This window comes from Cydia splendana, chromosome 21, assembly GCF_910591565.1.
Source record: "Cydia splendana chromosome 21, ilCydSple1.2, whole genome shotgun sequence".
NCBI lineage: Eukaryota > Metazoa > Arthropoda > Insecta > Lepidoptera > Tortricidae > Cydia > Cydia splendana.
Window position 1 is genome coordinate 12,692,855 of NC_085980.1, and position 27,594 is coordinate 12,720,448.

Genomic DNA, 27,594 nt, shown 5'->3' on the forward strand with positions numbered 1-27,594 from the left:
AGCAACTTCTGCTGCTGGCTGTACCTACCGTAAGCATAGATTAAAATATAAATTGTTAAGACGGTATTGAAGTATTTTAATAAATGTTTAATATATAATTTATAGTACGAGTATGTAAATCGGGTATAATATATGAAATCGTATGATGCTCTCATTCACGTGACAATAGATATAATGAAATGTCAGTGTTATTAATAAATGAATATTTTAATTCAGTTTTGTTTCTTTATCGCAACAAGTTAGCGCTCTGCGCATATATACAGTCATCTGCAATAATATGTTACACAACGAAGGCCGCAAAAATATCTGACACGATCTTATTTGTACAGCCATAAGAGCGTGTCACATATTTTTGCGGCCTTCGAAGAGTAACATTTTATTGCAGGTGACTGTAACTAATAAACCTTACCCGAAAGCAAAGAGAATATAGAGATTTATTGTCAAAGTAAATTATGTAGTCACAGTGAATTTACTGCCATCTTTCGGCAGATGTTTAATACTACATTATTAACACGTTTACCGTCCGTGCATTACATGACATGCACCGTCAAACTAGCTCTGTCACGTCCAAGTGACATCAGAAATGGGAATGCTCTATACAGCATTACCTGTAATCAAAGACATATCGTATAAGACGAATAAAGTCTAAGGAAAAAACGTGCCTCGGAATTCAAGTAAAAGTCATTCTCGAATAGGTGGCGCACACACCTTTAGCCTATCCTCGGCTAGATGGCGTGACGACACCGTTTCATATTTAACAATTTTAACACATAGATATCAGTGAATGAACATGGATCAAAATGATATAAAAATTATAAAATTATTTATCCATATATATACATTTTTTGATGACTTTATACGTTTTCATTTTGAGTTTTAGTCGTGTGTCGATAGATGGCAGTAAATTTACAGTGACTACAAAATTTACAATGACAGGACCCCTCTATACTATCTATTCTTTTTGCCTGTAATGCACGGACGTATCTATCCATGTGAGTAGTGAAGGCGAGGGACAGTTAAAATGTTAAATTGCACAACGGGACTTAATCGCGTATTTAAGTTGTAAGATGTTTAATACTTTTTGAACGCCATTTGACTTTAATCCTTATTCTTTCACAGATATGTGTTAAATTTGTTTAAAGTCAAAGTGTCGCGATTATTTAAGCAAAATTGAACTTTACCGAGTCCCGCGTAAGTCCATTTTGCATTGGCGAAGCTGACGGCTGTAGCCGTCGTTGGCGCCCTCGGCAAAACTTTTTGTTGACGTCCACAGCCTACTTTGGTGGTCAAAGGATTAAACGAGTCAATTGCAAAAAAAATGTACGTAATTAAGTGCAGTTAAGAAGCTGTGATTAGTCTTAACTTAATTGATTCATTTGTCTTACGAAATTTAACTATGTAAATTGTATTGTATTTATTGTACTTCATTCGTACACATATAATTTAATAATTTATTACAAATTATTATTACTTAGGCCATAAAATTCTACCTCCTACTTGAAAATTACCTCGCAATTTAATTAAAACGAAAATATTACTTTGCTAAAAAAAAAATATTATATTGCTTTGCTTTTCGCGGATTAGCAAAGTAATATTTTCGTTTTAATTAATATGGATTTCCGCAAAGTAACGCCTGATTCTATTCACTACCTCGCAATTTCTTTACCAACAGCCTGTGATAACTGGTGGAGGTAAGGTCACATACAAATACATGTAAGTAAAGTATATTTAACCTTTTAACCGTCGTAGACTGATATTTCAAACGTGTCACAAAGGGAGACTTCCAATGATGACCACACCGCTCTGTCAAGAGTGTCCCGATCAAGAAGAAGACTGATATTTAACCTTTTGAACGCCAAACGGCGCATCCATTTGCCGTGCCACTGACGCCACGGGGGTAAAATTTAGTTTTGTGAATAAATAATGCCAACATAAAAGTGGGGTGTTTTTCAGTACATTTTCATGAAAAAACGATCGACGTCAAATGCCGTCTTTGGCGTCGTTGTCACGATTTTGCGTTGACGTTAATTACCGTCTGTGGCGTTCAAAAGGTTAAGACACAAAATCGAGCTCATTTCACCGCAGTCTGATAAATAAGACAAAACTTCTTACCGGTGACACGAGCACGCTCGATGAAAAATTCTGCGGCAGTTAAAAGGTTAAATTATTTTCTTAAAATTAAATTATTTATTTATTTATATGAGCCTAGAGTGTCCCACTGCTGGGCAAAGGCCTCCCTCCCCCCTTTCCATGTATCCCGGTTTTGACCCGTCTCCCACCAGTTCCTGTCAAAGGAGTCGAGGTCATCTCGCCAACGCCTTCGAGGTTTGCCGCGACCCCGGGTTTGATGTGGGACCCAATTGGTACCCAAATACATTTTTTTAAATAACAAATACACCTACGTATACAATACATTAAGGTAAGTACACTAGAATCAAAACTATATAATAGTATTTATTTTAGTACGTACCTACGTAGACTTATCTTTTGCAATCTTTTTTGAATTAAATTGACATTTAAGGAAAATAAAAATATATTATTAATATCATTGAGTAAAATGTGGTTATAGTCAGTCCATGGAAAGTCTGCAGCGGATTTGATAGCCCACGCAGTGCACGTGTTATTTTAAACGTCAAACTTCTATGAAATTATGACGTATAAATGACACTTGCACTGCGTGGGTTATCAAATCCGCTGCAGACTTTTCTTGGTCCGACTCTATGACTAGTTGTGCTGTGATAATGTAAAAAACTAGAACCATTTACACATAAAAAATATATTTCTAAACATTACAATTAAAAAAATATGACTTAGGGTCGGTTGCACCAAACTGTTCGTATCGTTAAAGAGTTCGCTAAATTTTTATGTATGGAAAGTTTCATAGTGGCGCGTCGGCTGACGTTGATCAGTCTGTCCAATGTGGTTGGTGCAACTGGCACAGGTACGTAATTATTTACAAATTCGATTTTTATTAAGGGCACTTAATTTTGTATCACGGACTGATTTCTAATGTCATATATTATTATTAATTATACTGATAGTACCATAGTACCGAATTTAATGTGGCCCTTTCGGCCGCGACACCGATGTTCTCAAAATATAAGCAGTCGCTGGTCACTATATCGACCAAACTGACTGTCATAAGTATACCTTTCAAAAAGTCTGACGAAAGTTTCATTAGAAACATTGACAACGCGAAGAAACAGAGCCATCTATTGACAAATCTTGAAATCTTTAAACCTCACCGTCTGTAAGGCAGTGCTACCTTTTCTTAAACTGTTACCAAAGAGAATAGAGTGCATAGAGACGGATTGTCAAAGTAGATTATGTAGCCACTGTAAATTTACTGCCATCTTTCGACAGCAGATTAGAACTGTTAGAACCATGTTAGAACGCCATTTGACTTCGATTATTCCTTATTCTGTCACTGATATGTATCTATCTATCTATACATATAATAAAGCTGAAGAGGGCCGAAAGTCTGTACATGGAAGATATTTGAAAAAAAATTGGCTGGGGATACTTAGAATCGATAACAGAACACGTTCCAACAGTTTTTAGAATTTTTGTCTGTTTGTCTGTTTATCTGTTTGTCTGTTTATTTGAACGCGCATCACGTGAAAACGGCTGAACGGATTTTGATGAAAACTTTACTAATCTGTCGAGAAAATCTCCGGCCAGGTTATAGGCTATAAAAATTCAAACCCTAAAAGGGGGGGTAGCCACAAAACTCGATTGACTTAAGTTTGCCCCTGAATCGTATGGCGCTACTAAGGAAGGAGGGGCAAACTTTTTTCAAATATGTGCTAACACTATAGAGTACCCTGGTAAACTAACAGATGGCGCTGATATAATACGATGTGACATAAATAAGCCACCGAGGAAAGATTTTGCCAAATTAACTCTAAGTTTAGAAGACCCCTCTTCTAAAATTTCAATCAATCGTACGGATATCAACAAATTTAATTGAATAATTGTGTCGATTTAATAATACAACAAAATTAAACCACAGTAAATTAATTGCCCCTCATTGCACAGTGCCATCTTTTGGAGAGCTGAGTAAACATTAAGTAACCAAGAAAACTAAAAATGTGTTTACATAGTTACGTAGTGGTAAAATAAAGACACATATCAACACGCGTATAATTGCATAAAATTATTTATTTTCTCCGTCATGAATTATACCTAATCGTAATTATATCGCATCCATATCAAATCCATATTCATACGTATCGCCTCCTTAAGCACTTAATAATGGCCACGAAGGTGGGTACTTTGAAACAAAAACATTGACCTCTGTCATTTGCAGTACCGAATTAACCCTTTTAAGCAAAATAAGCACTTGCTTAGGGCACCATGTCTAGGGGCAGCTCACCAAAAATTATCGAAAAATTTACGCGTTCGCTTCGCTCGCGTTTTCAATAACTTTCTAAGATATGATAAATGTGACATTCGGTTGGCGAATGCAGCAACATTACTCTGCTGCAACTTTACTGCTGCAGCACTGTCAATTTTCGTGATAAAATGATGTGACTGATTTCCACACTAAAAGTAAAAATGTACAACTGTCTATCAAATTGCGTTTTTTTATATCGAAAAATTTACGCGTTCGCTTCGCTCGCGTTTTCAATAACTTTCTAAGATATGATAAATGTGACATTCGGTTGGCGAATGCAGCAACATTACTCTGCTGCAACGTTACTACTGCAGCACTGTCAATTTTCGTGATAAAATGATGTGACTCATTTCCACACTAAAGGTAAAAATGTAGAACTGTCTATCAAATTGCGTTTTTTTATATCGAAAAATTGTCGCGCTCGCTTCGCTCGCGTTTTCAATAACTTTCTAAGATATAATAAAGGTGACATTCGGGTGGCGACTGCAGCAGCATTAGTTACTCTGTTGCAACGTTACTGCTGCGGCACTGTCAATTTTCGTGATAAAATGATGTGACTGATTTCCGTACTAAAAGTAAAAATGTACAACTGTCTATCAAATTGCGTTTTTTTATATCGAAAAATTTTCGCGCTCGCTTCGCTCGCGTTTTCGATAACTTTCTGAGGTATGATAAAGGTGACATTCGGGTGGCGACTGCAGCAGCATTAGGTACTTTGTTGCAACGTTAGTGCTGCGGCACTGTCAATTTTCGTGATAAAATTGTGACTGATTTCCATATTAAAAGTAAAAATGTACAACTGTCTATCGAATTGCGTTTTTTTATATCGAAAAATTGTCGCGCTCGCTTCGCTCGCGTTTTCAATAACTTTCTAGGATATGATAAAGGTAACATTCGGGTGGCGACTGCAGCAGCATTAGGTACTCTGTTGCAACGTTACTGCTGCGGCACTGTCAATTTTCGTGATAAAATGATGTGACTGATTTCCGTACTAAAAGTAAAAATGTACAACTGTCTATCAAATTGCGTTTTTTTATATCGAAAAATTTTCGCGCTCGCTTCGCTCGCGTTTTCGATAACTTTCTGAGGTATGATAAAGGTGACATTCGGGTGGCGACTGCAGCAGCATTAGGTACTCTGTTGCAACGTTACTGCTGCGGCACTGTCAATTTTCGTGATAAAATGATGTGACTGATTTCCGTACTAAAAGTAAAAATGTACAACTGTCTATCAAATTGCGTTTTTTATATCGAAAAATTTTCGCGCTCGCTTCGCTCGCGTTTTCAATCACTTTCTAAGATATGATAAAGGTGACATTCGGGTGGCGACTGCAGCAGCATTAGGTTTAGGTACTCTGTTGCAACGTTACTGCTGCGGCACTGACAATTTTCGTGATAAAATGATGTGACTGATTTCCGTACTAAAAGTAAAAATGTAGTACAACTGTCTATCAAATTGCGTTTTTTTATATCGAAAAATTTTCGTGCTCGCTTCGCTCGCGTTTTCAATTACTTTCTAACATATGATAAAGGTGACATTAAATTTTCGTGATATAATGATGTGACTGATTTCCGTACTAAAAGTAAAAATGTACAACTGTCTATCAAATTGCGTTTTTTTTTATATCGAAAAATTTTCGCGCTCGCTTCGCTCGCGTTTTCAATTACTTTCTAAGATATGATAAAGGTGACATTCGGGAGGGGACTGCAGCAGCATTACTCTGTTGCAACGTTACTGCTGCAGCACTGTCAATTTTCGTGATAAAATGATGTGACTGATTTCCATACTAAAAGTAAAAATGTACAACTGTCTATCAAATTGCGTTTTTAAATCGAAAAATGTGTACCTACGTAACGTAAACATAGCCATGTCAGATAAACGTCGATTGACTTTTGGCCGCCTATTTTCGACAGAGGGGAACGCCTGTTAATGACCACTCCGTTTGGTTATATTCTCTAAGTTTAAATCACGTGTAGAATTTGAATAAGGGCGAATAAAACTATTGATTTTGGAGTGTAGTTTTATTTAGTGGTACCTAATTGTAAAATATCTTATCTGGACTTCAGTCCTCTAGCATATCCATATGTCAACTTTACTTCAAGTTCCGCCTCCAGCAGGGGAGAGGGACAGAAATTAGGATTAGAAATTAGCTGCTTACTGACACAGACCGAATTACACGCGGGCGGAGCCGCGGGCACAGCTAGTTAACTTATAATACTGTAGGCCAAAGGTATGGTGCAATCTTTTCGAGCAATGGCGCCATAACCTTCAGCCTCTCGAGTAGATGGCATTCATATTTAACAAGTTAACACATATCAGTGAAAGAATAATGATCAAAGTCAAATGGCGTTCTAAACAGTTTTAATCTTCTGTCGAAAGATGGCAGTAAATGTACTGTAGCTACATAATTTACCACGACAGTAACTCTATTTCAAATTATCTTTGATATAAGTTAGTAGGCCTCGGGGAGCTGGAGGAGGCCGCGCTGGACCGCGAAAAATGGAAATCTCTTCTGAGAGCCCTATGTCCCTGATGAGGGATAACAGGATATCATCATCATCATAAGTCAGTAGGTGTGTGTGTGGTCACAGCCAGTCCTCGGGCACGGGCATGGCGCGCAGCGCGGCGTACACGTCGGGCATGGCGGGGCTGCGCGCGCTCTCCTGCCACGCGCACGCGAGCCCGAGCCGGATGACCGCGCGGCACAGCAAGGGGAACGACTCCGCTGTGTTGATGAGCTTGGCGTCTTCTAATGTGGCTGTGGACAAAAATATACAGGGTCATTTTTGGACCGTTAGCCATATTGTGCGAGGTGATTAGGTAGGTCCTACTGAACAACTTTTTCTATTGGACCGACCCCGAAATCCCAAAAAAAAAATTTGGCCTTCCCATAGAAAACGTCGACATCCACTCGACCAAAATCTATAAAACGGCCAAAAAATTTTTTGTGATTTCGGAGTTGGTCCCATAGAAAAAGTTGTTTAGTATGGCCTAGCTACCTAAATCACCTCGCACAATATGGCTAACGGTCCAAAAATGACCCTGTATATGTGGCTTTCCAACACACAAGGTTTCTTACGCTTCATGTGCAATAGGGCCCTTTTTTAGGGTTCCGTACCTCAAAAGGAAAAAACGGAACCCTTATAGGATCACTCGTGCGTCTGTCTGTCCGTCTGTCACAGCCTATTTGCTCCAAAACTACTGGACCAATTAAGTTGACATTTGGTACACATATGCAAGTCTGTGACCCAAAGACGGACACGTAATGAAAACAAAAGAATTTTGAACATAGGGGGCACTTTTGGAGGGGAAATGAGAAAATTAAAAAACAAAGTTTTGCAAACCATATCGTGTTATATATTAAACGAAAGGGCTTATTTTCAGGATCTCAAATATATTTTTTTTATAATTTTATATTAAATAATTAAATAGTTTAGAAGTTATTTAAGAAAATAGGCAACAAATGACCATTCCCCCCCTTAACTCCGATACTACTGGGTATAAAATTTTGAAAAAAATACACAAAATAGTTCTTCATCTCTACATGACAGGAAAACCTATTAGAAATCTACAGTCAAGCGTGAGTCGGACTTAAGGAAAAAAACGCGGTTGGGCTGTTTTAGGGACACAGCCGTAATGTTTTAGGTAAAACGTGGTGTGGACAGCCATTGCGAAGGCCGAAGGCCGAGCTACGCTTATGGCCGAAGGCCCGAAGCGCAGAGGCTATTAAAAACGCGCGGCCGAAGGCCGAGTTGCGGGAGGTTAGTGCTCAAACACAGAACAAAATTAGTACCTACTTCAAGCGTCTGAAACTCATTATCATTAACTTAAGAGATATTCTCTTGTCGGTGGGGTATGTTCCAGCTTTTTGACTTTTTGATACGACAAGACCCCTACTTTTTCTTTCACTTGCTCTAAAAAGCTGCGTCTAGGTTTTCCTCTACCCCGCTTGTATCCTATCCGCCCCTCCAGGATAGTTTTAAAGAAGTGGTCGTGTCGTATTAAGTGTCCAATCATCTGAAACTACAGGCCTAAATTTTGGAAAAAACACGAAATATAGTTCTTTACCTGTTGATTACTGGAAAATCTATAAAAAGTCTGCAGTCAAGCGTGAGTCGGACTTAAGATTAAAAATAGCGGGTAGGCTGTATCAGGGCCACGACCACACTTGTTTACGTGAAACGTGGTGTGGATAGCTAGTGCGAAGGTCGAAGGCCAAGCTCTGCGTGGGGCCAAAAGGCCTGAAGCATCCGAGAGAGGTGCGCTTCCACGCTAGGTCGAAGGATGAGCTGTAGGAGGTTAGTGCTCAAACATAGAACAAATAATTGGTTTAAGTAGCTAAATGAGAAGACCGAACTGCCGTGTCAGACGTATATCTGTTATCTTGGGGTCCATATTGGCTCATATACAATTTATTATTCGAATATTTCTAATAATACCGCTCCGTAGTCATAATCATCATTTCTCCGAAAATTGTTTCTCATATATTTTTTTAATAGTTTTTTGTACTACTACCTACATTATTCATAACGATACATATTCCGTTTTTTTTACTCATAATGTTGTCACTGAGAATGTATCTGTGCCCATAATGTTATTTGTAAGAATTTCTCGAAGAATAAGGCGGGAGCATTTGCTCTCGCTACGCTCGCTCACTGTGAAGGTCACAGGATTTCGGTTCTGTGAGGTTCGCAGTTCTAACCTAACCTAACCTAACCCACCTTTCTGGCAGCATTTCGGTTCTGTGAGGGTCGCAGTTCTAACCTAACCTAACCCACCTGTCTGGCAGCATTTCGGTTCTGTGAGGGTCACAGTTCTAACCTAACCTAACCCACCTTTCTGTCAGCATTTCGGTTCTGTGAGGGTCGCAGTTCTAAGCTAACCTAACCCACCTTTCTGGCAGCATTTCGGTTCTGTGAGGGTCGCAGTTCTAAACTAACCTAACCCACCTTTCTGGCAGGATTTTAACCAGACTTGACCTACTTTTCTGTTTATTTTTGTCTTTTTTTTTCTTATTTAGAATTTACTACTGCAGGTGCATGCTGCTATAAATAAAATCAAATATGTCGAAATCGATATGTCGAGTAATAATATATGCATACATTTTAGTAATAGAGATATTTATGTAGAATAACATTATGAATATAATGAACTCGAAGTTCCAATGAGTATTGTTTAAAATGAAAATGTATAATGATCATTTAGGATGTAAAATTGTATGAGATACATTTTCGGAGTTTCAATTATCGAATTTGCAATTTTATATGAACTTTGGCGCACCCATTATCTTGAAATAACAGAGAAACGCTCAACCAACGCAAAAAGAATATAGGCACTATGCTTAACATAACACTTGAACAAAATTTTGGTTAAAATTAAACAAATTTACTATAGTTATTGCGTAACTAACCATCCTCTGACAGCTCAGTTAAAAAACATGGAAATGTCTGGCCGTGCCCCTGGCCAGCCGTGTGTTGTCAGTAAGTTGAATGTAAGAACTTGGCTTTGCTCGCTCGTTCGAAAATGAGTGCAGTACGGAACCCTTGGGACGCGAGTTCGACTCGCACTTAACCGGTTTTTATCAGAAATTCTGATAGAAAGGTTCTTATTGCACATGAATCATTAGGACCCTTCTCTTATGGAAAGCCACATATTACAAAAAAATGTGCGTAAACAAATCAGGGAAAATGTGGTGTGGTTGTATGTGGACAGCTCTTGCGAAGGCCGTAGGGCCGAAGCCTCAAAGCGACCCGGTCCTGGAGCGGCATGCTTACGTGAGGCCGGAGGCCGAACTACGGGAGGTTACTACTTTATCACAGAACAATACTTGGTACAAGCACAGAATAAATAATAGAGTAATCGGTCAAACAACTTTGTCGGTAGTAAAAGTAATATTCCAATTTTCTTTGGGAAGATACCCCTTCACGCCTACAGTTTTTTTTTTAATTTGCCGCTCTTTTCTACTGAAGGAAATTGCTTGACAAACTATACCTACTACCGTACGGAAATAACACTTCCTACAAAAGCGAAGTTTGACAGCGATTCAGTTCATCAATCAAGTTGTCCCTTTCTAATGTATGGCACTATCCTTTTCGACTAGTTAGGGTTATCATATCTCAAGTAATTTATCTTACATAGAAGTAGCATCCTATAGAAGTGGTGTGCGCGTGCCTCCGTGAGGGACAAAACATACGCAATGCGACAATATTAAAAACACGTTTTAACATTCCTGACAATATACCAAAAACAATCTACGTAATTCGGTCGGGTTATTTGTTGCCCACCATAGCCCATACTAACAAAAAGGTGGGGAACAAACAAAAAGTGAGACTGTGACAAGGACAAGCAATAGTACCGCTTTCTCTGCTACTCCTACTGAAAGTTCTATAAGTGTATCTCGTTCGGTCATTTGGCCCCTCCCCCGTGTCTTCTCTATATTATTGTACCTCTATGTTATCTTATCTGTGGTTGTGCACGCCTAGTTTTGCCAACCCTAATAATGGCTCGTAGCAACGCCGAGCCGAACGGAGCCGAGAGTGCCCGAAAGGTCCAATGTCAACCCACTGGTACAAGTGTCCTAATGCGAAGGCTGAAGGCCGAGCACCGAGGCCGAAGGCCTAAAGCATCCGAAAGGTGCGCTCTTTCCACAACTTTCCCAAGTATTAACCTTTTCGAGACCGTGTCAAACACAAAAGTTGTTACTCAGACGCCACGTCTCCGAAGTGTCAAAACTGAAGTTGAACTTTATGCATATGCACGTAGGTCTATTGTTGCTCAGTGGTCTGTGCCGGATTAATCCGTCTTCGGCGTTGGACCTACGGTGCGGATATATCCGTCATTGGCGTCAAAAAGTTTTTTTTTTCTATGTTGTATCATTTGTGTGAGTCAATCGGTCCTCGCTAGAAATACGGGCGGCCGGTTGCTCTTTGTCGGATAGAACCTATATAGGTTAATCACTTACCCATGTCGAAACCCTGCTGCTGGGCCTTCGAGTGCATATAATCGCTAAGCAACTCCTTCCGTCGATCCGGATCTAAAGGTTTCTGTACGGTGGCCATTTCAAATAACACCACGCCGTAGCTGAATACGTCCACTGCTGGAGATATTCTGTGTGAGCGGAGATACTCGTTTGGAATGTAGGGGCGGGTGCCGTGGATCCTGAAAAAAAAAATACTTTTGTAACTCCCAACTCAACTATAATGAGTTCATTATACAACGCTTTAGTGAACTATAATGAATAACGGTTAGTTTAGTGAAATTAGCCCAATCGCTACACTTCGCTTTAGCACAGGATTGTTATGCCATTTAGGGTTCTTGGTAAATTGGAGATTCTATAGCGTAAGTATTGAACAACCAATTTAGCTAGGACCCTAAATGGTGCAACAATAGCGGAGATAGACGCCTTATTAATTAGTCCGGTAAAAAATTGGATAAGAACAAAAGTGACATAATTAGCTTGCTCAATTGAAAAACCGGCCAAGTGCGAGTCGGACTCGCACACGAAGGGTTCCGTACCATTATCTATAAAAACGGTCACCCATCCAAGTACTGACCACGCCCGACGTTTGCTTAACTTCGGTCAAAAATCACGTTTGTTGTACGGGAACCCCACTTAAGGCGCGGTGTGTAGTAAAATGCATTTTTTTGTCACCATATTTACAGACTTTTACAAGGATATCATGCATTATTTTCTAGTATGTATAACTTCAGTCCTTGAACTACGTTATTGCTTGTCAGAAACACGACGGCTCATTATTTTCTCGATAAAATCTTAAGTTGAAAACATGCCTAACACTGTCTTTTTCCTTATGTTAGAAGTACTAGGACGAAAATGTATATGAAACTTACTTCAGTCGATAGCTTTTAAGTAAATCTTCATTATTGCTTGTCCTTTTATCGATACGTTAATTTTTTCATTCATCATTTGATGAATTAAACATTTTGCCTACTAAATTACACCCTACGCGGCAATACCTTGCGCCTATTCCTCACGCCAGTACGCCCGTGACCACTGTCAGCGTCGGACCTGTGCTAGTTTAGCGGACGTTTCATAAAATGGGTAATCACAGTATAAATATGCAAATATGTTATACACACAATGTTTTTCAACATACTTACGAAGAAAAGCAAAATAATTCTTAAATACGGTGACATTTCAGACATTCGTCCGTCATATTGTCATTTTATAACAAGTTGGGCAGCAAAGGCACACACCCATCTAACCAATCCGAAATTCAGTCACGATTGATAAATTGTGTAAACATATTTTAAAAGGCTATAAAATTAATCAAAATGAATAAATTAGACTGGTCACATTTTTGTAAAAATCGATTTCTACTGGCAAAACATATTACTTTTTGGCAACCGGGTTTTTTAACCTAATTAGACCCCGCTGAATCCGAATTTGCCGGTTGCTTGATCGAATTCGTGACTGGAAGTGAGATATTTGATATTAAAAGGTTCCTTTTTTTTAGTTTTTCGTAAATAACTCGTAAACGGTGGCCAATATAAAAAAAATGTTGTAAAAATTAATAATCTACACAAAATTTTCAATAAAAAACAGTCAGTACATTTTTAGCAGGGATCAATATTTAAAAAGATAATAAAGAGGGAAAGTTAATTATAATAAATTCTAAGGTTCCTTGTTTTTATTTTTTCGTTAATAATTTGAAAAGTATGACTCATAGCAAAAACAAATCTTACACATAAATAATAAACATAAAATTTCCTACAAGAAACATGTAGAACACTTTTCGCTAGGATCAATATTTAAAAAGACAAAGCAGCCGGTAAGTTAATTACAATCAATTTTAAAGTCCCTTTTTAGTTTTTTGTAAATAACTCGTAAACGGTGTCCCATAGCAAAATAGGTTTTTATAAATAAATAATCTACATAAAATTTCCTGCAAAAAACATCTGAACACTTTTCTCTAGGATCAATATTTAAAACGATATTAAAGGAAGAAAGTTCATTACAATCAATTCACATGTCACTTTTTTAGTTTTTAGGGTCCCTTACCTAAAAAGGAAAAAACGGAACCCTTATAGGATCACTCGTGCGACTGTCTGTCTGTCTGTCCGTCTGTCACAGCCCATTTTCTTCAAAAGTACTGGACCAATTAACTTGAAATTTGGTACACACATGTAAATTCGTGACCCAAAGACGGACATCTTACGTAAACAAATGAATTTTAAACATGGAGGCCACTTTGTAGCCAAGGGGGGTTAATTAACATTAAGAACCTATTTTGCTATGAGCCACCGTTTACGAGTCATTTACGAAAAACTTAAAATAGGGACCTGGAAATTGATTATAATTAACTTACCCCCTTTAATACCTCATTAAATATTGATCGTAGCGAAAAAGTGTACAAAACCTTTTTTGTGGACAATTTTATGTTCAATATTTATGTATAATATTTTTTTGCAACGGGGGCACCGTTTACGAGTTATTTACGAAAAAAAGCGACCTGTGAACTGATTGTGGTTAACTTTCTTCCCTTTAATATCGTTTTAAATATTGATCCTAGAGAAAAGTGTTCAGATGTTTTTTGCAGAAAATTTTATGGAGATTATTTATTCAAAAAAACCTATTTTGCTATGGGACACTGTTTACGAGTTATTTACAAAAAACTAAAAAGGGACTTTAAAATTGATTATAATTGACTTACCGGATGCTTTGTCTTTTTAAATATTGATCCTAGCGAAAACTGTTCTACATGTTTCTTGTAGGAAATTCTATGTTTATTATTTGTGTAAAATTTGTTTTTGCTATGAGTCATACTTTTCAAATTATTAACGAAAAAATAAAAACAAGGAACCTTAGAATTTATTATAATTAACTTTCCCTCTTTATTATCTTTTTAAATATTGATCCCTGCTAAAAATGTACTAAATCTTTTTTTATTGAAAATTTTGTGTCGATTATTAACGTTTAACAATTTTTTTTTATATTGGCCACCGTTTACGAGTTATTTACGAAAAACTAAAAAAAGAGACCTTCAAAAAGTGATTATAATTAACTTTCCCGCCTTAATATCTCTTTGAATATTGATCCTAGCGAAAAATTGTACAGAATCTTTCTTGTAGGCAATTTTATGCAGATTACTTATGTTTAAGAAAATTATTTGCTATGCGCCACCGTTTAAGAGTTATTTACGAAAAACTAAAAAAAGGGACCTTTAATATCAACTATCTCACTTCCAGTCAAGAATTCGATCAAGCAACCGGCAATTTCGGATTCAGCGAGGTCTAATTAGGTTAAAAAGCCCGGTTGCCAAAAAATAATATGTTTTGCCAGTCGAAATCGATTTTTACAAAAACATGAACAGTCAAGTATACACTCATATTGTATATAATTAATAATTATTTAGGTACACTCACCGTCTTACCTACCATGTTTAGGGTTCCCTACCCAAACGGTAAAACGGAACCCTATTAGTAAGACTCCGCTGTCCGTCCGTTCGTCCGTCCGTCGGTCACCAGGCTGTATCTCACGAACCGTAGACAGTTGAAATTTTCACAGATGATGTATTTCTGTTGCCGCTATAACAACAAATACTAAAAAGTACGGAACCCTCGGTGGGCTCGGTGGGCGAGTCCGACTCGCACTTGTCCGGTTTTTAATTTCATTAAGTACTCATCAAAATTCGAATTTACTAATAAATCTTATTCAATATTAATTGCCGAACTAAAAATCCCGGAACTGATAATTCAGAATACCGATGTCGTCAGAATAAGGACGTAGACGTGCTGCGCGGGAATGGTGCGGTGCGCCGCGCGGGGCGCCCGCCTGCCCGCTCTACCACGCGTCTGCTTCACCCCCTTGAAAACGTAAAACTCGAGTATAAGAGCGCCTTAAATCTTTATTTTATTCTGTTTTTAGTATTTGTTGTTATAGCGGCAACAGAAATACATCATCTGTGAAAATTTCAGCTGTCTAGCTATCACAGATCACGAGATACAGCCTGGTGACAGACGGACGGACGGACGGACGGACGGACGGACGGACGGACGGACGGACGGACGGACGGACAGCGGAGTCTCAGTAATAGGGTCCCGTTTTTACCCTTTGGGTACGGAACCCTAAAAACTATTTATTATGCCGGGATTGTACTAAATATTATTGGGCATTGGGCCTGTAAAGTATAAACATAATAAGTAAAAAATAAATAAAAGTCCGAAAGGTTGAAATTACTTACTTTGACACAAGCAGCGGTCGATCGGCGTGTGTGCCTCGCCGCGCCAGCCCGAAGTCTCCGATCTTGGGCATAGTGCACTGGTCCAGAAGTATGTTGGCCGGTTTGATGTCCCCGTGTATTAACGGGGGGCGACACATCGTGTGGAGGTAGGACAGACCCCTGAAATGTAAAATGTGAGGGTCACTATTGAAAAACTCTAGCTAAAAACTAGTAACTAGGTATTAAATCCTGACCACTGACCAGTAATATATAAGCATTGTCAAGAGGGCGCTATTATTCTCGTGTATAGTATATACGTAGTATGAAAAAAATTGTTCCAGTGAAATTCCGCAACATGCGCGCACCCGAGCTGCATACATCGCTATTGTTAGTAGTTCGGTACTACTCACAGGGCTAGCGTGTCTTATAGGAAGTCAAGTGTAAGTCTTGGGTAGTTGTGTAAGTCTGACTACTGTGTTCTTGTGCGGTGTCGGCATTTACGCAAACATCAAAGGCGTCGGTCCACTGTTACTTTTTACACTGTGATATTGCGTAAAGGCGGAAGGATCATTTACATTTCAAAAAAATGTTCTTAATTGGTTCAGGTTGTAGGTGTTTTATAACTACCGTCAACTGGGGTGAACAGGGATGGCTGGGGCGAATAGGGACATAACTTAAAATGTAATTTACCTGAAAATTTCTTAAAAAATACCCACACAAATTGCACCATTCGATTGATAGTAATAGTAGATTTTGTATGATACAACTGGTGTAGGTATTTTTTAAACAAATTGTCAGGTAAGTCACATTTTAAGTTTTGTCCCTATTCACCCCAGCCACCTCTATTCACCCCAGTCGACGGTCGGCTACTCTATACGTATATGTTACACTTACCTAGCAACGCCCTGCGCTATCATGTACCGCTGGCACCACGTCAAAGGGGGGTGGTACGTCGTACACTTGAGCCTGTGGTCCAGAGACCCTCCCGTCATCAGTTGGTACACTAAACACACTTTTGGACCTGAGAATAAAACTATATTTTAGTAAAGAGCGCAAGTTTCTCTTAGCATTGATGTTATTTTTATAAAATAATAAGTTTTTGGCAAATATTTCATTTTTGGTCCAAGCTTTTATCGCTGACTGTACTTATCTTTCCACGGGTAACTAATACTCATTGAGACAATTATAAAAACCCCAAACACAATTAGGTTTCGTTTTTTTATCACAGAGTTCCTATGGCCACCTCCTGTCTCCATCATCAGATCAGCTCGATGGTACCATAATATTGCATTGTCACCCGACATACATAAGTAGGTATGCAAATTTTCAGCTTCATTGGAAGTCAGGAAGTGGGACAAAAACTTGCAAAATTTGACACATACATTTTTTTTATAAATAAATAAATATTATAGGACATTCTTACAGAGAATGACCAAGTCCCCCAGTAAGCTCAAGAAGGCTTGTGTTGAGGGTACTCAGACAACGATATATATAATATATAAATACTTAAATACATAGAAAACAACCATGACTCAGGAACAAATATCTGTGTCATCACACAAATAAATGCCCTTACTGGGATTCGAACCCAGGCGGCTTAGCACGGTCGCGTTTTTATCCCTTGTCACCATGCCTGTCACGTTCTAACAAGTATGTAAGTGCGAAAGGGACGCGCATAGTGATAGTCGATAAAAATGGAACCGTGCTGAGCCCGCAGGACCATCGGCTTCACAGGCAGGGTCACTACCCACTAGGCCAGACCGGTCGTCGAACATACATATACATATATACATATAGTTAGTTAGGTGGTTAGGTACAGTCAAGAGTAAAAATATCCCATAGCCCTTATGTCAGCGAATTAAGAACGATGGGACATATTTTTGAGTAAGTTGTCTACACCCATATTTTGACAGTTGACTGTACATTGCATGTTAACACATTCAGGGCCAAGAACCCGACCTCCCCGCCCTAAAATCATACAAAAATGATGCTTCAAATGACCCCATTTCCTCCTACGTCATGCTACCATCATCCGATGTCCAGACCCCCCCCCCCCCCCTCCCAATTTGAAATGACGTAATTTATGAATAGAAAAAACCAAATGGCTATTGAAGCTGAACATCATATATATAAAATTGAAAAACCAGAACGGGATAAAAAACGAGGGAAGAAGCGAGATGGCGCCTTACAAATTTCTAAAAAAGTTTTTGACACGTTTCTCGAATACGACGCACGTATGATAAGAAAAACCTGTTCAAATCAATTATCTACATATGGGAATAGAACTAGAGCATAAAAACTGTCGCTTCCGATGCGTATTTAATTTACAATAAGGAAAAGAAATTGTCATAACAATCTTCATTTTACGACATCGGCCATTTCTCGGCAACTCTCGGTTGCTTTCGTTTGGCGGTGCTACAGATTAGACCAAATAATCCGTAAGTTAAAGTAAACTAAAGCCAAATATCGTAATATAATTTTGTTGCCATAGAAATAAGGATGTGGTCCGATATCGTGGCGAAATATTGAGAGACAAAAGCGGCTAAATTCAGTGGTGGCTCGGACACTTAGAGAGAATGGGAGAGGATCGTGCCGTGAAGAGAGCCCGTACTTGGGACAACAAAATGGGAGACGCCCGAGTGGACGTCCTAGGTACCGCTGAAACGACGTATGCCGTGAAGAGAGCCCGTACTTGGGACAACAAAATGGGAGACGCCCGAGTGGACGTCCTAGGTACCGCTGAAACGACGTAGTTGCTCAAGACCTGCTCAACCTCGGCCATGGCGACTGGCGAGAGCTATCGCTATGTTACGTGTGTATCGCTAGACTACCTATGTTTGTATAAAAAGGCGATTTAAGGGCGGTGGTCGTCCATATTCGTCTTAAGGCGAAAATTAATCTAATGAACGTTTTTGCAACTAGGCTTATAAGAACAAATAATAATTTTATCTTGAAACAAGTTTTAAATAAATACGTGTAGATGAAAATATACAATCTTGCCTTTTATCAAATCACATCATTTTTTGACAAATTTGCGAATTGAGTTATCCAAATAACGGCTACAAATAAGAAATCCCTATCACAGTTTTAAACCATGGCAGGGTTGAATACATAATAATGTCGGTATTTAACTAAACATAAGACGAACTCTTTATTTCATTTACGCGAGCGGAGCTGCGGGCCCGTCTAGTTTATAAATATATTTGAAAAACAAATGTACAACAGCGTATTACCTCCAACGCTGTACCCATACAAGGGCAATATGTTATCATGTCTAAACTGGTCGCTGGTCAGTTCTCTGATCAGCTCCTTGTGGTTGTCTTTACTGCTGAGAACTTTCACAGCGACGGGCAGGAGTTTCCATTCACCTGCAAAGGAAAATGAACTTTAATGCGAAGTAAATTAGACTGTTTACACATTGTCCGATCCGATATCGGATGTGGGATCCTACATCCGCGTAGTCAGGCCGCGGGGGCGCGCCCGGGCGCCGTCGCCAGCGGTCACGCACACTACAACCCGCATTATGCCTACACATACGCACACAAACAAATATTATCGGCCCGACAGCTGACGGGGGGCTCCGACATGGCTAAAATTATCGGAAACGCCCTTCCGATATCGGATGTTGGAAGGCGCTTATGAGAAAAACAGCTACAGGAGAGTGCCATATGGCATCAAGTCCGGCTTTTTTGCGTTATCTATAGTTTTTAGTAATATAATGATTTATTAGATGAATAAATAAATACAAAAAAAGACATATGTCTTACATTTTATAGTGTAATTCATATAGTTTATAATTAAGTGAATAATTAAAAATAAATTAATATTGTCCTTCGCTGCCTGAAACACAGGGAATCCTAGTTCAGGCATTTGTAAACCACTTGTCTCTATATAAATTCTTAGTCTTTAAGAACAACCACTGTACTATACTTTTCTCAATAAATTATTTGTATTTGTATTTTACTTCCATCCGACATGCTTTATCGGATCGGGCAATGTGAAAACGCTTTTATGGTGTAAGTTACGTTAAAAATTAGTAAACGTCTGTCACTCATGCCTCAATCCACCGACGGAGTGGTAGCTAACTTACACGAGACATCTCCTTACCTTTGTACACCTGCCCGAACCCTCCTCTGCCGAGCAGGTTGTTCTGAGACCAGTTGCCCGTGGCTTCCTCGAGGTCTCTGTACTGCATCACGGGGATCGTGGTCTTCATCAGCTCATCCTCTACGGGACCAGCGTCCTGGTGAAACCAATAATAAATAACAATTAACGGCCTTCTAGCACAGAATAAATAATAGTACTAGGTACAGAAGATTCACGGAAACGTACGAACGTGTCTTGCTATTTTAGTCAGTCTTGGACTCTTGGAACAAAAAGTACTGAAGTTGACTGAAGTAGCATGACAAATACGAACGTTTCCGGGAAAATACGATGGAAAACAATTATGCACTACATTTGTGCATGCTTGACTTAGTTTGGGGTTATTATCATTGTGTGTTGTGGGCCTTTTGAGTGCCACGTCGACCAAGCAGCAATCTATTGTGGCGACACTTTAAAGTTCATTACTAATGCCCATTGAATCTAGGAAATTCCATATTCTTTTGTTTGGGGTTTGGTTCTGTGTAAAATTGTCTCCAACATTTTTAATTAATAATTATCTAGTGAGGTTCTCTTAGTTAGAATGATGAGGAAAAGGCATCTGTTTCTGTCTATTTGTAAGTAAGCAAAGTTTCAGAATTACCATCGACACGTCGGTACTTGACTCCGCTGTCGTGGTGCGGCCATTTGTGTTTGAAACTGGCAAAGGCACCATGTGGGCGTCCTGTAAACCGTATAATATAATTATAGGGAGTGTGCATGAACAGCCGGGTCCACACAGAGCGAGCAAACGCGCGAGGCAATTTCCTCGCGCACAAAACAGCCAGTGTAGACGTGTCTCGCTCGAGCCGCAGCGCCTCGGCCGAAGGAGAGTGGACCCGGCTAAGTGTGCAGGGCAGCACAAAAACCTCATGTTTAAGAGGAAAGGGGACGATCACTTCTCCTTAGCCTCCTAAGGCCCAAGGTCCTATAGTACTCCTTCAGTCCGATGAAATCTAAATCATATTCAATTGGAACAGAGTCGCTTTTGCTTTGTTTCGTTCAATTTTTAAACCACGCAAAATCAACTCTATTTCCTGCATTTTAGGTTCGAATTTCAGTGGAAAGTTTTTATTTGTATGGCTAGGCTAGGAGGATAGGTACAAACGTAAACGTAGTCCTGATTTTTCTGCTTGGATATTGACATTATGTAAAAACTTATGCAAACATTTTATGTAGTCATTATATATTAGATATGTGGCAGTTGCTCTAAGGTCGCTATTGTACATGTACCCATCTTTTTAGTGTAAGTTCATGGAAATTACTGAGTTCACCGTAAAATTATAAGAAATATTATTTGTTATTGTTAAATTAAACAATAAAAGTTTATCAATTATGGTTAATTAATTACAAGTCAATTAGGTTACATGGAATCTTAAATACTATTCTTAGTAAAAATAAACTAATTATTGCACAAAATAATTAGTAAATATGGTGACCTAATTTACCTTAACTTGGCCTTTGTTTTCTATTAACATCACAGGTAGAGGTATACTCTCACTTTTTGTTGCTGTTTTGTGCCTTTTCAAGTTTTCTGTAACATAAAAATGAAAGACAATAAAAACAAAATACGAATTATATAGAACCTTTTAGAGCAGCAAGGCTGAATTTTTCTAACAAAAATTAGCCATAATTTATTTTTTAATCTACTTTTTTAATCCACACACAGCAACTGTAAGTAGCCGGGTCCACACAGAGGCACGTCTACACTGGCCATTTTGTGCACGAGGATATTACCTCGCGCGTATGCTCGCTCTGTGTAGACCCGGCTAATAACCTATAAAATTTATACATTTCAAATATGTTACAGTTCTATATTACCTTCAAGTGGTGCAGTATTCCCCGCGCCGCAAATATCATGTTTATTCGCTAACTTCTGAAACTTCTTATCCACCACCGGTATAAGGCAAGACATCGCCGGGAAGTGTTTCATCCGGTACAGCAGTACTAGTAACTCCTCCGCCCGGTGGTTGAACTGGCCCCAACGTATGAGGAGTAAGCTTGTCGGTGATGTTGTTTGACGTTTCGCTGTTTGCTCGATTTCCTACAGTAAAATAATTTTAAGTTGAATGAAAAATTAACCATATCAAGCAAGACTTACATTTTTATTTCAATAGCTTTTACCTATTTAATATACACCGTGTTTTTATTGAATTCCGTTAACTTCGGAGTATAGTTAAGTACGTTTATAAGAACTAAATGGCATAGTTAATTAAAAAAAAAAAAAAAAATTTTATTTTCTTTTTTGTTTCTTTTTTTGTTTAAAAAGTAATTAAATGTAGCATATAGCGTTGTTGTAACACGGGCATTACATTTAACTCAACCAAACAATTGAAATCTGTGACATATCAATGTCATTTCGTACATCAATCGACCGAGATTGTACTAATAAGTTTAGTAGCAAATGTATGAACTCATTCTAAACACTAATCAATATGTAAGCCGGCCCTAAGGCAAGTGTACACGCTTGTAGAGGCCTTATAGGAAAAAAATAAATTATGGATTATCTCCGAAATGGACTTAATTAGAACATCGGTGTCTTTGAGAAAGTTACTTGATTTAAGCTCAGGAATGCACCCTTGAAATTAACGGAAATAAAAAAAAACACGGTGAATTGTTTCAATAAAATACTTATCAGCAAAGGTCGGCGGGGGTGACCTATTTACATTATAATTTGACATGTCTTATGTCATATTCTAAGGCAAGTAGCTCACTCCCACCAATCTCTGCTTATCAGAGATAAGCATACATCAGGGTTTTCGGTGCGGGAATGATTTCGTGTATTTATAACTTTGTTTATTATAAAATGATTACCAAACTATGAATTAAACGTAGGTAGTAAGGTCCAAATGTGCTTAGAAATGTTAAATTAGTATCGTTTTTTACAGTTTTTACCTGTTATTTGGCTAGTGTAAAACATTCCCGCACCGAAAACCCCGATGTATGGAGATTAGTCATGATGACTATGTATGTACATACAGTCAAGTATAAAAATATGAGGGCATACAACTTACACCATAATATGTTCTATAGTTCTTAATTTGCTGACATAAAAGCTATGGGACATATTTTTGAGTATGATGAGTGCACCCATATTTTTACGCTCGACTGTACCTTGGGATAAATTACTGAATACTTGAATAGATAAGAAATAAGGTAACAAACAACACTCACAACATTAGACTAGAGGAATATTGTCAAAGTCAATTATGTACTCAGTACATTTACTGCCATCTATCAACAATTTTTAGAACACCATTTTACTTTGATCCTTATTCTTTCAATGATATGTCTTAAATCTGTTAAATGTACTGACTATATAACAGTGGCGGCGCGTCAAACATATCCATAGGCAAGCCGTCCAATTTGGCTTACATATTTCCTTTACAACTCTGCTCAAATGTCCAAAAACAGGCAAGCCGATGGGAATCGGCTTTTATGGACGTGCCGCCACTGCTATATAATTTACTTTGAAAATATTCCTCTATTGCAAATTCTCTTTAGTAATGATAATAAGCAGAGATCGGCGGGGGTGAGCTATTTGCCTTATAATATGACGTAAGACATGTCAAATTACAAGGTAAATAGCTCACCCCCGCCGACCTTTGATAATAAGAGGTTACAACATTTTGTTGAATTTTTTATATTGCTCTTATAAGTATAATAAGTTTGAATTTAAGTTCATGCTATTGTTATGTTGAATTTCTAATAAAGAATTCATACTATTTGCCTTAGACCAAATAGTTCATAATTTCATATAGTTCATAATGCATTAACAAGTAATAAAAAAACCGGGCAAGTGCGAGTCGGAATCGCGCACGAAGAGTTCCGTACCATAATGAAAAAAAAAACGGAAAAAAATGCAAAAAAAAAACGGTCACCCATCCAAATACTGACCACGCCCGACGTTGCTTAACTTTGGTCAAAAATCACGTTTGTTGTATGGGAGCCCCATTTAAATCTTTATTTTATTCTGTTTTTAGTATTTGTTGTTATAGCGGCAACAGAAATACATCATCTGTGAAAATTTCAACTGTCTAGCTATCACGGTTCGTGAGATACAGCCTGGTGACAGACAGACTGACGGACGGACGGACGGACAGCGAAGTCTTAGTAATAGGGTCCCGTTTTACCTTTTGGGTACGGAACCCTAACAAATAATATAATGTTTTATTTCTTGGTTTCTGCATGATATTCTTAACAGAAACCATTGAATATTTAACCATTTAGCTGGTAAACGTGCCCAAACAACTCTACGCCAACTACTTAAGGTAATATGGTCTTACCATAAAATTAACTGAACGAATGTATTCTTAGATTTCTACAACAAATCTTATACAATAACCTAAATATACAGTAGAAACCGGTTTAGCTCGCAGTTTCACAAAAAGTAGGGACGTAATTTCCGAGTATCCGATAATGTACCGGGGAAAATCCCGAATAGTTATACTAAATTTATGTACTTACGTTGACATCAAAGGCGGAATAGTTCATGCGGCCAGCCAAGTCCTTCCAAATATCGTCATTGTCTAATAATCTACACAATTTCTTGTTAATATCAAACGGTAGCTCGTATATGTACATTTTTGCATTGACACACTTGAATGGATTACGCTTTCGCAAAATAATCAACAAGTGGAATCGAATCGCTGACAGTGACTGAAGAACAAAATAACAGGCTGCTGAGCGACGAACCGATGACAAATAAAATGACACTGACAGTGACATTGACAGCTCCTTGCACGTTCGAAAACGAATAATATGTATTCCTTTTATGCGACTTGCATTTCAAAAAGTTTTGCACATGGCGCATGTAACTTACACATGTAGAGATAGAGAGAGAGACACTAGCGCATGCATGCAGGTATGGTAGACATAACACCATGAATGTACCATATTCTGACAAATAAATACATTTATTTTTTAATCAATCAATCAATCAAAGCATTTATTATAAATGTATATATATATATATATATATATATATATATATATACATTTAAAATAAATGCTTTGATTGATTGATTGATTAAAAAATAAATGTATATATTATATATATATATATATATATACATTTAAAATAACAATCATTTTCGTGACGCAGTTTTCTGTTGCGGCGTCACTTGCTTTGCTGTTTGGGGTTACAGCCTGGCAAAAAAGAGTAGAAATTAAAAAGTGGCAACACTGTAGTGTCGTCCCTTTCAAATCAATATATATAACATATACTTGGTCAAGCAGATCTTGTCAGTAGAAAAAGGCGGCAAATTTGAAAAATGTAGGCGCGAAGGGATATCGTCTCATAGAAAATTTGAATTTCGCGCCTTTTTCTACTGACAAGATTTGCTTGACCATCTATATATAATATTTCAGTGATATAAGAGAACGGGACGACACTACAGTGTTGCCACTTTTTAATTTCTACTCTTTTTTGCCAGGCTGTAATTCGCTGATCTGCGAAAACGACTCCACACTCGCGTTCGCGGATTCGCGCCGCGATTCGGGCACGAGTGTGGAGCGGAATTACGGCCATGATAGTGTCAAAAGTAGGTAGAAAAGTAGGTACTTGACGTACTTAGCCTCGATATTTCGAGACGTCCTAGATATTTATCGTCGATTTAGTTTTTTTGAAGTGAAAACTTCTTTTTTAATACAGTTGCTCAAAAAGTGCTACTTTACGTAGCTGTTTAGCGTGCGGAAAGTTGGTTATCTCGAACTAGTGCTTTTTACTTTTCCAATTTTTTTAAATTTATACTTGTTCCAATTCACGACTACTTATTGATGAGTGTTAATATTAGTTTCCTTTAAACGTCGTAATCAGCAGAAAAACCTACTGTTAATGTAAGAATGTGAAAAATATACATATTTCATATTTTAATACTTACCTCTTCATCATAATAACACGTTTATTTTTTAATATTGAATATTGAAAATTCCGTTCTTAATAAGTTGTCTGAATGGAACGGAATAGCTGCCAAACGCCCATAGATATAATATACTTAAAGACGACGTCTAAGCGAGCTGTCACTGTTACCACTTTGGTTTAGTGTACGATTAACAATATTTTACTTATTTTTTCGCAACTGTATTAAAAAATGTCGTTCGATACACGTGCGGAAACGTCATTCTTCACTCGTCCCGAGTCTTGCCACTCGCCTGCGGCTCGTGCCAAGATATCTCGGTACTCGTGAAGTAATGACATACCTTCCGCACTAGCATCGAAATGTACTATTACAGTACATATGGTCCTATTTTCCCGCACTACACTAGTGCGTAAAATAGGCCTTTTCGTGCGATGTCAAAAGTTTAAAGGGCCATATGTACTGTAAAACGTTGTACGATACACGTGCGAATAAGTAATTCGTAACTCGTGTCGATTTAAAACACTCCCTTCGGTCGTGTTTTAATTTATCGCCACTCATTTCGAATTTCCTCTTTTTCGCACTTCTATCGTATTACCTATAGCGGCGCTGAGCACTTTTTGTGATGGGGAAAAAATGTTAAACTCGTAACAGGTGTCACGTGACCGTAAGCCGTAAGACGTAACCCTCTCTTTCTACCGCGCGACGAAAATGTATGCCTGAGCCTGCTGTTTCGTTTAGGCGGCGCAGGGCGCTTGCGTGACGTCACGTGTGACGGACACTGTTACAATGTCATTGTGTTTTTCCTTTTTGATTTAAATGCCATCTAGTGAGTTTCCCTTAAGGCGTGCCTTTCCCGTACGAGCTAAGCGAACCAGTTTTTTGAATCCATCGGAAATATAAGAAACAATGTTTTAAAATTGTGAAAAAAATATATCTTATACTTAAGGATCTGGCAGATATGTTTTGGATCTCAAAAACATGATTAGATAAACTTTGCTCGATAGAAAAAAATTCCAAAGTTACGCCTTTTTTTAACAATAAATCAATCTCAGAGCTACAATACAAACTTTTTTGACTTGTTTTTTACATAAATGTATAGGTAATAAGATAATCTAGATGATTTGGATCACTTTGTCTCGGTAACATCATTAAAATAATTTCTATGTTTCAATACCTACTAAATCCGCAACCGCCATCACTCGCGAACGCACTTACGCCCTCTTCAGTCGCGCGGCAGCGCTTGTAGAGGACGGACCTGCGTCAGTATGTTCCGCGCGGTCACGTGATTTTACCATTTACAAACAATGGGAAACAAACCATATGAAACGTAAGAAAAAGTCACTAAGTGCTATAAAAACACACTTTCTGATAACAGAAGCATCTAATACTTTACGAGGTGCTTGAAAGCGCCTAGCTTTCCTACATCAACAGTTAAAATATTTCAGTATTTTCACTAGGTCAGCAACCAATTTCAATGTAGGTAAATAATATTATATTCCTAGATAATATAATTGTGAGTATGTAAGTATGATATATTTACAGTATTTCACCTTTACTGATATACCTACATCCGATCTGCAAAATGATTATATTAATTCGTGCTCTTTGACTCCTTTGAAAATCAGAAATTATTTATTTGTATTGATACAGTATGGGGACGTTACAATATATGTATAGTGTTACGCTTTTAGTATGAGGGTGCCGAAGGCGCCCGGCTTTGGATCGCATGCAACGCGCCACGCCCGTCAAGCGTGCAAATTCATCATCATAATCATAAATTTAAATAAATATAAAATGTCAAATTGAAATAATTGAAAAAATTACCCTAATAGGCATATCGCAATACAATTATTTAAGAACTAAATACATATCACTAATTTTAATATTTGACCACGGTCGACATGAATTAAATATAATTGAGAGTTCAAGGTGCCTACAGGCAGTTCATCTTGCGCTTGGTTGTATTAGTCTTGTTCGAGAAACTGAACACGGTGAAAAATAGAGATAATACTCCTAA

General features: G+C 38.1%; 1 protein-coding gene across 1 annotated transcript; it reads right to left on the reverse strand.

Annotated features, from left to right (window-relative positions):
- Nucleotides 1-6,862: 6,862 nt before the first annotated feature.
- Nucleotides 6,863-24,362, reverse strand: LOC134801031 (serine/threonine-protein kinase pelle). Its single transcript, XM_063773534.1, has 10 exons — nt 24,184-24,362; nt 21,538-21,760; nt 21,165-21,250; nt 20,321-20,401; nt 19,684-19,819; nt 18,810-18,944; nt 16,471-16,597; nt 15,598-15,756; nt 11,358-11,554; nt 6,863-7,154 (listed from the first exon to the last, which is right to left on the reverse strand). Exons 1-10 carry the CDS (start codon nt 24,298-24,300, stop codon nt 6,982-6,984), a joined length of 1,434 nt encoding a protein of 477 aa, XP_063629604.1. The 5' UTR covers nt 24,301-24,362; the 3' UTR covers nt 6,863-6,981.
- Between the last annotated feature and the right edge of the window lie 3,232 nt (nt 24,363-27,594).

Excerpts from the sequence above, each read along its gene's own strand:
- LOC134801031 (XM_063773534.1), bottom strand. The coding sequence starts at position 24,300 with ATGTACATATACGAGCTACCGTTTGATATTAACAAGAAATTGTGTAGA. Across the intron at positions 21,251-21,537 it reads GAATACTGCACCACTTGAAG|AAAACTTGAAAAGGCACAAA; the intron begins GTAATATAGAAC and ends TTTATGTTACAG. Across the intron at positions 7,155-11,357 it reads GCAGCAGGGTTTCGACATGG|CCACATTAGAAGACGCCAAG; the intron begins GTAAGTGATTAA and ends TTTTGTCCACAG.